The 13,430-nt window shown below is 38.7% G+C and overlaps 1 protein-coding gene across 1 annotated transcript in view; it reads left to right on the top strand.

Moving 5' to 3' along the window:
• The first annotated feature begins 5,688 nt into the window (after positions 1-5,688).
• The window catches only part of usp39 (ubiquitin specific peptidase 39), a 28,153-nt gene continuing 20,411 nt past the window's right edge, over positions 5,689-13,430 (top strand). Inside the window, exons 1-4 of the mRNA XM_034170339.1 lie at positions 5,689-5,869; positions 6,119-6,197; positions 6,278-6,372; positions 8,157-8,293. Coding sequence (XP_034026230.1) covers positions 5,809-5,869; positions 6,119-6,197; positions 6,278-6,372; positions 8,157-8,293 — 372 coding nt within the window. The 5' untranslated portion in view covers positions 5,689-5,808. The remainder of the gene's footprint in view (positions 5,870-6,118; positions 6,198-6,277; positions 6,373-8,156; positions 8,294-13,430) is intronic.

Below are 13,430 nucleotides of genomic sequence, written 5' to 3'. Positions count from 1 at the left end.
CACAAATCTTGTTGTCCAATCTAGACTTTCCCGGGGTTTATAAACTACAAAGAGGACCATCCTCTTAAGCCCTAGGGCCTAGTTCACCAAAATTACATACCCATACATTATGATTTATTTCTCAGCTTGTGCAAAATCAAACATACAAAACTTTGGATCAGCTAAAAGACAGGTTCTAGGGGATGATGTGGATGCAAAAAAAAAAGAAAGTAAATAATACTTGGTAGGAGTAAATGAGTTTTCTTTGCCCAAAAAATGAATTCTGATTTATGTCTTTATTTGCTTGGCGTTTGAGCTGTGGTTAGTTAATATGTGATTAAAGTGGATAGTTTTGTAGTGGAGACTTCACTTTACATTTTCATGTATAATAAGTGTATGTTGGTGTCAGCATTGGTTAGTTATGAGCGTTTAAATGTTCCAAAACGGGGCAAATCCCTAAATTTGGGGACTCAAGCAACACAAAACAAGCAATTTAAAAATAGGAGAAACACAAACAAGGCAAATTTTAAAAATAGGCACATAAACAACAAGAAACAAAAATAGCAAAAACACAAATCAAGAAGAAATAATGTCAGTAATAAAAGTAAGTCCCTTCGGCTGCTCCCTTGTTTGAACTTGGGGTCGCCACAGCAAATCCAAGGTGGATCTGCATGTTGAATTGGCACAGGTTTTACGCTGGATGCCCTTCCTGACGCAACTCCACATTACATGGAGAAATGTGGCAGGGGTAGGATTTGAACAATAATAATAATTATTATTGTGAATAATAATAATGACAATAATGATAATAATAAAAAATAACAAGAACAATCTGAGATTTCTGACGTCTGCCAGTCCGGTATTGCAGACCAAATGGTCCCCCATAAAAATTGGTCCACCCTGCCTCCACTGCGCATGCGTCATTTCGGACCACAGCTGCACGTCTGAGACTGAGTCTCTTCACCCAAAGCTATCAAATGGATTAATGGGATTATTAATCATCAGATGACAAGGTAAAACCTCTTAAAATAATTCTAAAGTCAGTTTTATGCAGAAATGAGGTTGTTTTAAGCAGAAACGGGGCAATATTCCGTAACGCTTTGAAATGATGGACACGCAGTAAATGTAGCAGTTAGCAGCCCATGTAGCCGTGTCGCTCTGATGGCTTCCTCCGTCTTTTATGATGAAATAATGTTGAATTTATGTGGAAATGATTGTTGTACAATAGGGACTTCTGGGACTTCTCTGTGTTCCCAGGGTGAAGAAGAATTCAGTGGGTCAAAGAGCTTTTTCTTATCATGCACCCACTCTGTGGAACAGTTGTTTATTGTTTGTTTGGATCCCCATTAGTTAGACCTCTTCCAGGGGTCCAACAGATTTACAAATATAGTCAAAAATACAATACAAATACATAAAATAAATGAAAATAAAAATCACATATCAAAACTAAATCATATCAAATCAAATGAATCATCTATGCATGGTGAAAGGGTTGATTCAGATACCGATAAATACTGTTTCAGAATTTTTTTTTAAAGAAACATTAATTTGCAATGAGTTTGATGTGATCCGGTAATAAATTCCATTCATGCATACCCCTAAATGTGTTCTTAATGACATTGGTTCTAGCTACAGGTAACGTACAATTTCACACCACAGCATGTCTGGTTCTGTAAGTATGATTTTCTGAACTAAAAGAAAAATTCCTGAACAAAATATAAGGTAACTTAGTCACAATAATCTTTCTAACAAAACTAATCAGCGCATAGAAAAGTCTATCTTTGACTAACAACCAATTTAATTTTTTATGCATTGTGATGATATTTGTCCTAAAGCTGCATCTAAGTGCCACATGAGCAGCCCTATTCTGAATAATCTGTAATCTACTTATCATTTCTCCAGTAGTATTTGACCAAACTACTGGGCAAACTTCCTGTGACCGTGAGGCAGTCAGAGTCCGTGGACATTTTTAAGTCAAGACTTAAAACCTATTTTTATTCTCTTTCTTATGAATAGTGTTTAATTTTTTATCTGTTTTATTCTTTTACTTCTGTTTTTAATTATGTATTTGATTTTTTTTTATTTTTATTTATTTATTTTAATTTTTATGTTGAACTGTTCTGCGTGAGACGCCTTGGGATGGCTTTTGTTGTGATTTGGCGCTTTATAAGATGGTTAAATTGGATTGAACTGATGCTTAGTTATCATGTTACGGGGTAACATATGTCATTTGTCATAGAATCCAATGAACGTCAACCTTGTTTGACCTTTACTTTGGAGACCAAGCATTCAGCACAGTCAAAACTCTTCCATTTATTAATCCTTTTATTTCAACAGAGAATTTGCATCACTTTTTATCGAAATTGGAGCTACTTTAACTTTTGACCCCTGTATAAACTGAAAGTGATCTTTGTCACCATTTTTGCTGTTTTTACACCATAACTCCAGAGCATTCAGTCATAGATAGTCCAAACTATACCTTTTTGGAATAGTTATCATCAGACAAATAATTTTTATATTTTGACCCCTGTGTAATTCTTTATTGACCCCTGTAGCTCATTAGAGGTCAGTTCCAGGATAGCTCCATATCTGAAAATAAACATTAGTTAATTGAGAATATGTGTGCCATATTCCATGCTTTTATCAAAAAATGGACAATTGGTGTTGTGTGGGCCGCTGAAGAGGAGGTACTGCTGGCCCACCACCACCAGATGGCGCCCTGCTTGGAGTGCGGGCTTCAAGCACGAGAGGGCGCCGGAGCCACTGGGAGTGACAGCTGTCACTCTTCATCAGCACCAGCTGTCACTCAGTCAACTCATCACCATCTCCATAAAGGCCGGACTGCAACTCCACCTCCTCGCCGAGAAATCAGCTACCATTCAGGTAATTTTCTCTGCTGAAGAAAACCTTGTGTAATAGTCTGAACTTCTCATTTGCAGCCGTTTTCCTGTGACGGTGTTCTTATCTGCGGTATTGGCGTTTGGTGTGGACTGCGACAGCTTCGCCTCACACCCCAAACCAGATAAGTGGTTAAACAGGAGCTGCACGAGTGTGTGATTGGAGGTGGAGGAGCTCCCTCCTTAAAGAACACAGACTGTGGGATTACTGAGTGTGCGAACTCACACTCATCAATACTGTTTCTGTTCTCTGCCAGCAGTACCGGGTCTGACTGCTGAAGACAGCGGCCACCTGGGGCGCAGGGCTTGGCGGCTCCGGTGTTCTTCAGATCCGTTGGTGGTGGAAGCTGTGTGGGATCCGGCTCTTCTCTCGCCAGACGTCCTCTATCTTCGAGCCTGCCCACACGTCACCTTGTGTATAATTGACATTCCACCATATTGTTATTGTCTGTACTTCGTTGTGCGATTCACAACATTAAATTGTTACTTTTTGGCTTATCCATTGTCCGTTCATTAACGCCCCCTGTTGTGGGTTCGTGTCACGACACCTTCCCAACAATTGGTTTGCTTTGCCACCCAAATATTAAGTATCTATCTATCTATCTCTATATATATATATATATATATATATATATATATATATATATATATATATATATATATATATATATATATATATATAATATATATATATACATAAATCACTTACACTGGGATACCAGTAAAATAAACCAAGTACAAACGAACAGTGAACAATAAGATCTTAAATTAAATAAACAGCAACTGTATCCCTGTAGAAGTGTAGACGACAACAAATTTAGCACCAAGTTTCAGACAACAAAACAATGGACTACAAGATATAGTCCTTTGGACCAGAAATCACATAAAAAATAAAAACAAATAAAATGGTGGCGTTCCTCTTCCCTTAGCTGACTGAATAAAATTAACCTTAACTGTCTGTTAAAACTTGCCTTGTTACTAATCGACTGCAAGATCTATATTTTATATAAGATATATTTTATCTGAGGCAGCATGGTGGATTAGTGGTTAGCACTGTTGCCTCACAGCGAGAAGGTCGTGGGTTCAATTCCTGTGGCCTTTCTGTGTGGAGTTTGCATGTTCTCCACGTGTTTCCGTGGGTTTCCTCTGGGTGCTCCGGTTTCCTCCCACATCCAAAGACATGCGGGTTAGGTGGATTGGAATCTTTACAATTGTCCTTAGGTGTGTGTGTGGGTGTGTTTGTTTGTGGCCCTGCGACAGACTGGCGTCCTGTCCTGGGTGTACCCCGCCTCGCGCCCTATGACTGCTGGGATAGGCTCCGGCCCCCCGCGACCCTTAATTGGACTAAACGGTTGAAGATGAATGAATGAATGAATATTTTATCTGAATAGAATTCCCGACGTGTGGGATATGTGGGTTATGTCTTGATCTTTCAACCTAACCGGTTGTTTCCAAACCTTCGCAGCAATAACAGTTCGGCACCGATGATGAATTTTCATTTTGAGAGCAGAGTGACTTTGTGAGCTATAATCGGGCAGCTCCAAAATGTAAGGCTTTGTAAATTATTCAGATTAATTGATCAAAACATTTTACCTGATTTTGTGATGTTTGATATCATCGATTCCCAGCAGAATATTGGAGTTCATAATACCTGTGAACGAAGCGCATTGTGCTGTGTGATAAAACTGAACATTTTAGAGTGGCCTTTTATTGTAGCCAGCCTAAGGCACACCTGTGAAATAATCATGCTGTCTAATCAGCATCTTGATCTGTCACACCTGTGAGTTGGGATGGATTATCTTGGCGAAGGAGAAGTGCTTACTAACAGATTTAGACAGATTTGTGAACAATATTATTTGAGGGAAATCACTCTTTTGTGTATCTAGAAAGTGTTTTAGATCTTTGAGTTCAGCTCATGAAAAATGGAAGCAAAAACAAAAGTGTTGCATTTCTAGTTATGTTCAGTGTATTATACTATGCTTCAGACAGAATTTCCCAGTTCAGTTTAGGGGTGCAACTGTTGGTAATATTTGTGAGATTAGGTATCTTTTCAACCGCCAGAGATAAAGCAACCGGAATATGGTTTTCATCTGTCAAGTTATAACACACATTCATATCACTGATAGCACTGTCAAAGGCTTCTGTAGACACAACTTGGTCTCACCAGATTCATAACCCCAAGAGTCACTGACAGGTGTAACATACGACAAGAAGAAATTCTGAGATTGTGATCATCACAGAAGTTAAGCATATGGTTGTCAAATAAGGAATTTTTATTTTAAATGTGTGGATGGATGATTAATGTGAAACACTGTGACATTTGTGTTTTAAACGACAAGTGAATGAGGTTGCAGGTTGTAAGATTGATTCTAAGAGATGACTCCCACCCTGCTCCCTTCAGGTCGGAGGTTCAGGGTACCTACTTGTAAAACCAAACGCTATAAAAGCAGTTTTGTACCAGCAGCCACCAGTGCTGTTAACAAGTGAAAGAAGCTGCAATATAACTTATGTATTTATTCTTATGTATTTATTTAGTTTCTTTTACCTTGTTTTTATGAATGGTACATTTTTATCATTTGGCTTGGTTTGATATGTCTTTAGGCTTTTTATCTATTGCTGTTTTAACTCTTTTTTTTATCTTGGGGTCGTCCTTTGTTGTTGTTGTCGTTGGTTTTTTTTTTTGGTCATGTTTTGTGTTGTTCTGTGTGTTTATTAAACGAGATGACTCACTGACCGCAAACCAAATTTACTTAAGGGTACAATAAATCTGAATCTGATCGTGGATCGATTTAGTTTGGCTTTCAAACTCCGGGTTAGTTATTTACTTTGTGAAGTCCCATTACACACTACCGCGAGTTTGTATCGTGTTTGATATTCTCATCGGTCTGTAGTAAATAAAGCTCTAATACACGCAGAGTTGACACGTACAGTAATGCTTTCTTCAAAGCGACAACGGCAGCCTGATGATGGTGATGAGGACTACGAAAAGGAAGGTAGGTTAATTATGAGATTTTCCAGTTTCCCCTCTGGCTAGCTGTTAGCTAACGCTCCTAGAGTGTTCGATTTATGTATGTTCTTATCCTTCACACGGGCGGATTTCATGTACCAAATCTGCACCGCCCCTTAGACACAATAGATTTATCAAATCAATCACACCCTAAACAACGGGCTTGTTAGCATTATTTAGCCAAAGTGACGTTCAGTTCAGTGATTGTGCCTCATTTTTACGTTTCGTGTTACAGTGTCGGCCAAAATACGGCGTGGACGTATAGTAGAAGACCGGAGAAGCCGTCATTGTCCTTATCTTGACACCATAAACAGGTACGTTTAGAAAATGCTCTGACTGAACGTTGATGCTCAGGCTCACCAGCAGCTGACAGTAGTGTCCGTGAACCCTGCAGGAGTGTGCTGGACTTTGACTTTGAGAAGCTCTGCTCCATCTCCCTGTCCCACATCAATGTTTATGCATGCCTTATATGTGGGAAATACTTTCAAGGTAGGCTTTTTAACATTTATTTTATTTGAACTCATTATTGGGACATGAACGAAGCTCTTCAATAGCTCAACATGTCATTTAGATCAAGGGATGGATATTGAATAAGATTTGATCGATATTGATGCCATTATGGATTTGGCTAATTGATCTGATTCCTTATTATTCCCTTATCTATACCTCGTGTGAGTTTTCTGATTACTAAAAGTAGGCTTTACAGGTTTTCTATGTCTACAACATTTTGAGTCTTAAAGTAAATAAATATGAAATTGGTCACTGGATCCTTGATCTCTGGACATAAATAGAAATAAAGCAGTGGATATTTTGACGGATATGGCGCTGTTTGACCGGATCTGCTCACTGATTGGCTAGTTCCAATGACATCATTGAGTTATTTCAACATGGTGGTGCCCTCGGCAAAGTTGAACTGGACGATATTTCCCTGTACACGGCACTGGCAAAATGACGGGTTGCGCTGTTTTGCCGGCCATCTAAATTTATTCACAACGAACGGAACGGCCGCATTTTGGCGGGAACTTAAAGGCAATCGGAATTTAAGAGCTCCTTATTTCACATTCACCATAATAGCTCATGATTGGTGATTTTCATTATTGAAAATTGGCATATTTTACCATTCACTATTTTCAGGGGTGGACTGATCGAAGGTTTTGCAGACATGACACTAACAGAGAAAAAACAGGATAAACACACATGCCGACGTGGACTTCTGTAGTTCTGTTTACCATGGTATTTTGAATGTTTTATCGTGTTAGCTACACAAAATAAGGCCACTTAAGGCCAAATAAAAAAATAAGTTGTTTATCATCCTCGCCCGACACAGAAAATTACCAAGACTGCAAAAATTATTTCCACCGTGCCCGAAATTATTTTCACCGCATGGCGAAAAGCGCCGGTGGAAATAATTTTTGCCACACGGCGGAAATAATTTCGGGCACGGCTATGCCACATTTTTGAGCTGCTTTTAGTGATGGCACCCAAAACGGTATAGAATCCCTCCGCCAGTTGGTGATTTTCTGTTCTGATTCAAACGACTTTATGGCACCCAAAACGGCCGGTGGAAATAATTTCGAGCATGGCTATGCCACATTTTTGAGGTGCTTTTAGCGTCCGAGAATCCCTCCGCCAGTAGGTGATTTTCTGTTCTGATTCATAGAATCCCTCCGACTTTACGGCACACAAAACGGCCGGTGGAAATAATTTCGAGCACGGCTATGCCACATTTTTGAGGTGCTTTTAGCGTCCGACAGAGACAGAGAGCCGCACAGCGCTTGGATTGCGGATTCGTCTACCATCGGTTTGTGGCTTTTTACCACAATGTTGTCCAGTTTGTGGCTTTTTCTCCACTGGGCCGAATTTTTGTGCCATTTTTGGATTGTTTTGTGCCATTTCCGGTTTGTGCCTTCATCTACCAAGAGTGAGCTTTGCACCGCTGTGTGGCACTTCGCTTGTATTAGTATGGATATGTCGCGGACATGAACGAGCAAAGCTCTTCAGCATCTCACCATGTCATTTCCGATTTGCAGCTTCGTCTACCATCGGTTTATGGCTTTTTACGACAATGTTGTCTGGTTTGTGGCTTTTTCCCCCACTGGGCAGATTTTTTGTGCCATTTCTGGTTTGTGTCTTCTTGTACCATAGAGGGAGCTTTGCGCTGCTGCGTGGCACTTTGCTTGTAGTATTATTATTATTATTATTATTATTTTTCTAAGCTTATTATCACTTTGTCGTGCATTGGTTCGTTTGTTGTTGCTGTGCTTCTTTTGCAGGCAGGGGTCTGAAGTCACATGCTTACACACACAGTGTGCAGTTTACCCATCATGTGTTCCTCAATCTGCACACGCTCAAGTTTTACTGTCTGCCAGACAACTATGAGATCATCGATTCTTCACTAGAGGACATCACGGTGAGCAGTGTCGGCATCTATTAGATAGTTTTCACTGATGTCTTCTACTCATTTGTTTATTTATTCCACACCGACAACTTCAGGGTTCCATAATGCATTGCACTTGTAGACTATGAATGTAGTCTTGTGAATGCAGGTTGTCCTCTCAACCTGCATTCACTTAGCTGTGAAAACTGGTCTTTTAAACAGTGATGTAAGTTTTCTGGAAGTTCCCAGAAATCCGTGTTTTTACTTATGTGGTGAATGTTTCTGGGTTATTTTTGACAACATATATCAGAATGCATTCATGTTCCATGCCCAAACAGTTGGTGGAGGTAGTGCTCCGTGTTGGTTTGCAAGCCACCAATAAAATCCAATGAAGAAGAAGGCTTATTTTTGTTTGGGTTTGTGTTTATTAAAACATATTTTTGGGGACTTCGCGGTGGTTCTCCTTAACAGCTTACTTTGTTGTGGACATTAAAAGTTATGAGCTGCGTATTTTTCCAGTAATCATAAATTAAGTAGACCTAATGGGTGAAGCTATCAAAGCTGCTAACGCCCTTAGCATACAGATGAACGTTTAACTCTCAGAAAAACAAATAGGGAGCTAAGGAGATTTTGATTATTGCATTATGCATAAGAAAATGCATGTTGGCATTAATGTACTTTTTATAATATTTGTTAAGTCAGGGTCTAGCCAGATAAGCAATGATTTTCCTAAAGCTCTCCTCTCTTTTTTACATGAAATGAAAAGTGAATTAATGAATTTAGTACCTTACAATATAAGCAATATTTGTATTTTAAAAAGAAATTGCTAAAAGCCAAATAAAAGAGATGAATGCAGGCAGGACCTGGGATTGTCCCAGTGAAAACAATTGAAAACATGCCAAAACTAGGAGAACTCAGAAATGAGTGAAGGTTTAAAAAAATTGATGCATTAATATGCTGTAAATGCTTCTGTTGTTCCATTTGAATTAATACTGAGAATTATTATTTTTGAGTTCTTTGAATTGTCATTTCCTTTACTGTGTACTTTTATGAGCCACAATGTATGTCTTTTGGATTAAAGGCCGGTAGCACAATACAAGTTGTGTGAAAAGAATGGGGTGCACACCCGCCGGAATGTACTGGAGCGTCTAGTTTTGGGCTGCGTTTAAAAAAAAAAGAGACATCTTGAGTGGATGCTGTGAATTGAAAACCCACATTTTAAAGGGACCAAGTTTGGGAGGACTGGAGATTTGGACCAAACCCACGTGTAAACGTGCTCCAACGTCGCATTATCATGGCACTGATCATATGTGGCTTGACGTGGATCATATGCAGCAACATGAGCCATTCGAGGCTGGGCGGGTCTCAAATGACAGGTTGGTCGTGGCTCACTAGAGGCTGATATGTAGCATGTGAGGCACATAGAGGCACCTTAGATACGTAATAGCTTAAAACATGGATCATTCTTCAAATAATCACTGACACACCCATACGTGGCTTATTATTCGATGAGACACAAGGAGTAAATAATATAGTCTCACCTGTCTGTTTCAGTGAGATCATCTTCAGTCTGATGAAAACATCTGAAAATGATTAAATTCTTGTCCTGGCTGAAGAAAAGTCCATGATGGTTCGAGTTTCTGCTGTACTGATCTGCGACTGGCGCAGTCAGCTACAAGTGTAATCCGATCATTGCATCTGCAGCTGATGGATCGAGTCTCTCCTGTTTGCGCTCCAAGTTAAGACTGTGGAGAAGCCGCTGACACTGTGCGTGTGCACTCGTCAATAAAAGTGCTGGTCTCAAAGTATCTTGCATTCGCAGCAAACAGTTATAGAGACTGCAGAAAACAAAGTACTTGTGAGTACTTGTTTTTCTCAGTGTTTCCCATAGCGTTTACATAGGTTTGAGGAAAACTTGCTTTGTGTGCTTGAATAGAATGTGGTTGCTAATGTTAAGAATGGAGCTGCAGATTAATTGCAAAGTTTACATAATTGTGATGTCGTGTTATGATGACCAGTTGTGTCAAAAGTACACACATTTGTTACTTAAGTAGAAGTATAGATACTGGTAAAAGTTGAAGTATCAACTTGACCTCTTTACTCAAGTAAAAGTGAAAAAGTATGTGCTCCAAAACCTACTTAAAGTATAAAAGTAGAAAGTAACCTTTAAAAAAAAAAAAAAAAAAAAGGTAGATGCCACTATATGAATTGAAAGCTTAATTTAAAGCTTAAACTGATTCGTTCTACATGTGGCCCAAGACACAAAACCCAAAATTACCCCCCAACACCACCTGCACGAAAATGTTTAAATTCTAGAAGCTCTGAAATGCAATCTGGGACTATTCCAGACAATAAACTGCAGTGAGTGCAGCATCCATTTAGTGAAGGAAAAAAAAAAAACTTGTTTCAAATTCATTCCAGTAGTATCTGCTCTTACTAGGATGCAGCAGTTTTCTAGTTTGGCAGATAGTTCTGGAGGAAATCACTGAAGAAATTAACACATTGAAAATATGGTTTGACCGAAACAAACTGTCATTAAATAAGACAGGGATGAAGTGGAGGTGTAAGAGTCACTAGGTGTTCACAGGAAACATTTATTTATGTATGTATGTATTTATTTATGTATGTTCATTGTTAGTTGGTTTTATATTTTCTGTTGTGTTTCTATTCAGGTTCTTTTAGCCTCTTTCTCCAAAATTGTATATAATAATCATTAGATTATTAATATATAAACAAAAATAAATTTAAGAAATATTACAATTTGAAAACAAATGCACCCGAACGTGATGAGAGCTGCAATTGCTTAATGCTAACTTTTAACATTGAAAATGCCATAGACAGTGGTGGGCACACTTCCGATAATTAATCCGATAACATAATTATCGAAGATAATGTTTTCAGCATCGGATTATCTTTTTAGATAACTTTAAAAACCATTATCGGACCAATTATCTCCGATTAATTTTTGTCCGATAACTTTTAAACCGATAAACAAAATAAACAAAGCTGAACAGCCAAAAGTTTGTAACAGACGCACAGTATAACCTTTGCAAACAGAAGAGAACTGCTTGTATAAGAACCATCTCAGTCCTCTGCAGACAAAGGAAAAACAGCCCAAAAAGAAAAAAAAAACATTTCCTTTAACATCATACCGATATGCTCGCAATATGACCTAAGTCATCCAGAGGCATACATTTTTAACTTGTGGTTTAAATTTTAACCAAACTAATTTTGGACAAGTTATGTCAAATTACTGTCATATCTGAAGTTTCATCAAGTAAAAATATCAGATATATTTTTTAGTTTTAAAGTAATGTGCTAATTTTTAAGGTTTTGTGAGCACATGCTCTGCCCCGCAGTGCATTTTGGGTAGGATGATGTAATCTCAGTACGTCACGACAGGACAAATGCATTTCAGACACTCTGTTCAGGCTCCACGGACAACAGCATTAAACTCTAGTGCCTAAAACTCTCTTGAATATATTCTCTGTGTTTATAGACGTTGATTTTTTTAACTGCGTTTGTTAAATTCCACGCATTTTAAATGTGAGCAGACAGGGATTATCTAGAATTTGTTTTGAAGGCCTCTACTGCCATCTAGCATCTACTGGCCAGTAGTGTTCATGGCAGTGTCTGGGAACCAGTAGATGGCAGTGTTCTATTTATTTTAACCCCGGTTATGTCAGATGATTGTCAAATCAACTTTTTTGCTTTGCAAATGGCTTTTTTTTTTTTACAAATTAAGTTTTAAAAACAAAACAACTGCAAAATAATAATAATAATATTATTATTACAAGACAGCTCTGCAGTGTTTGCACAGGCACAGTGCGAACGGTTGGATGCTGCTTGTAGCTTTCAGCAGCAGGAAACCCTCACGACGGCCGACCACAATAATATATCAAACAGGTTTGATTCTCATTCGACCATACGATCGGCAATCAGGAGGTGGTCGTCAGATGTTGACCGCAGCTTGATACTCCATGAACACTACACGATTTAAATTAAGTGAAAGAAAGAAACGAAGCAATCGACTGAAGCATTGCTTCAATCTGCGAACCACGCTTCGATTGGTTCAAGGTTCAAAGCAAAGCGGCGCTGCAGAAAAGTTGATTAAGGACCCGCTGCAGGGTCTGTAATCAATGTACAGAAATTATCATTTTCCTGACAAACACCCGCCAAAACAACGGCCACTCTGAAGGACCGATAACAGAATCGTTAAGCACAAAGCTTATTGATGTCGGTGGATCGAATCATTTCTTAACGATACCCGAAAGGAACCGTTTCTCGATACCCATCCCTACTCAGAATTAGTCCATTATTCAACATTAAAAGATATTTTAACTTTGTACAAATGACAGAATTGACATTAATGGAGTTATTCTATCGGTATTAATGTTATTTATAAATCAACACCATAACTCAATATGACTTTATTTTTCAAGACCTCCGCATGACTGGCGCTTTGTAATTGATAGAGAGTTGGCTTTAACGGCTGCTTTAGAGTGCCTTTGTGCTGGGAGGGCTTTAATAAACAAGACCTTCCAGCAGGGGCAGACTGTTGAAAGAAAAAAGTGTGGTCTTATTGTTTGGGTTTCTTGTTATTTTTAATATTATTAGAAGCTATTAAATTTGTTTTACTAGTAGTTGTAAATGTGTAAGAAATCAATCAATTCAATCAATTTTATTTATATAGCGCCAAATCACAACAAACAGTTGCCCCAAGGCGCTTTATATTGTAAGGCAAGGCCATACAATAATTATGTAAAAACCCCAACGGTCAAAACGACCCCCTGTGAGCAAGCACTTGGCGACAGTGGGAAGGAAAAACTCCCTTATAACAGGAAGAAACCTCCAGCAGAACCAGGCTCAGGGAGGGGCAGTCTTCTGCTGGGACTGGTTGGGGCTGAGGGAGAGAACCAGGAAAAAGACATGCTGTGGAGGGGAGCAGAGATCAATCACTAATGATACCTGATTACAGGCGCACATGACAGGAAATATATATACATAATATATAAACATTAAACTGAAGCCAAGAGTAACGAGGCTGTTTGTTTTAAAAATGTAAGGAATAGAAAGTACAGATACTTGTGTGAAAATGTAATGAGTAGAAGTCAGAAGTAGGCAGAAAAATAAGTAATGGAGTAAAGTATAGATACCTAAAAAGTGTACT

The sequence above is a fragment of the Thalassophryne amazonica genome, chromosome 5 (genome assembly GCF_902500255.1).
Source record: "Thalassophryne amazonica chromosome 5, fThaAma1.1, whole genome shotgun sequence".
Taxonomy (NCBI): Eukaryota; Metazoa; Chordata; class Actinopteri; order Batrachoidiformes; family Batrachoididae; genus Thalassophryne; species Thalassophryne amazonica.
This window is presented reverse-complemented; position numbering and strand designations above follow the sequence as displayed.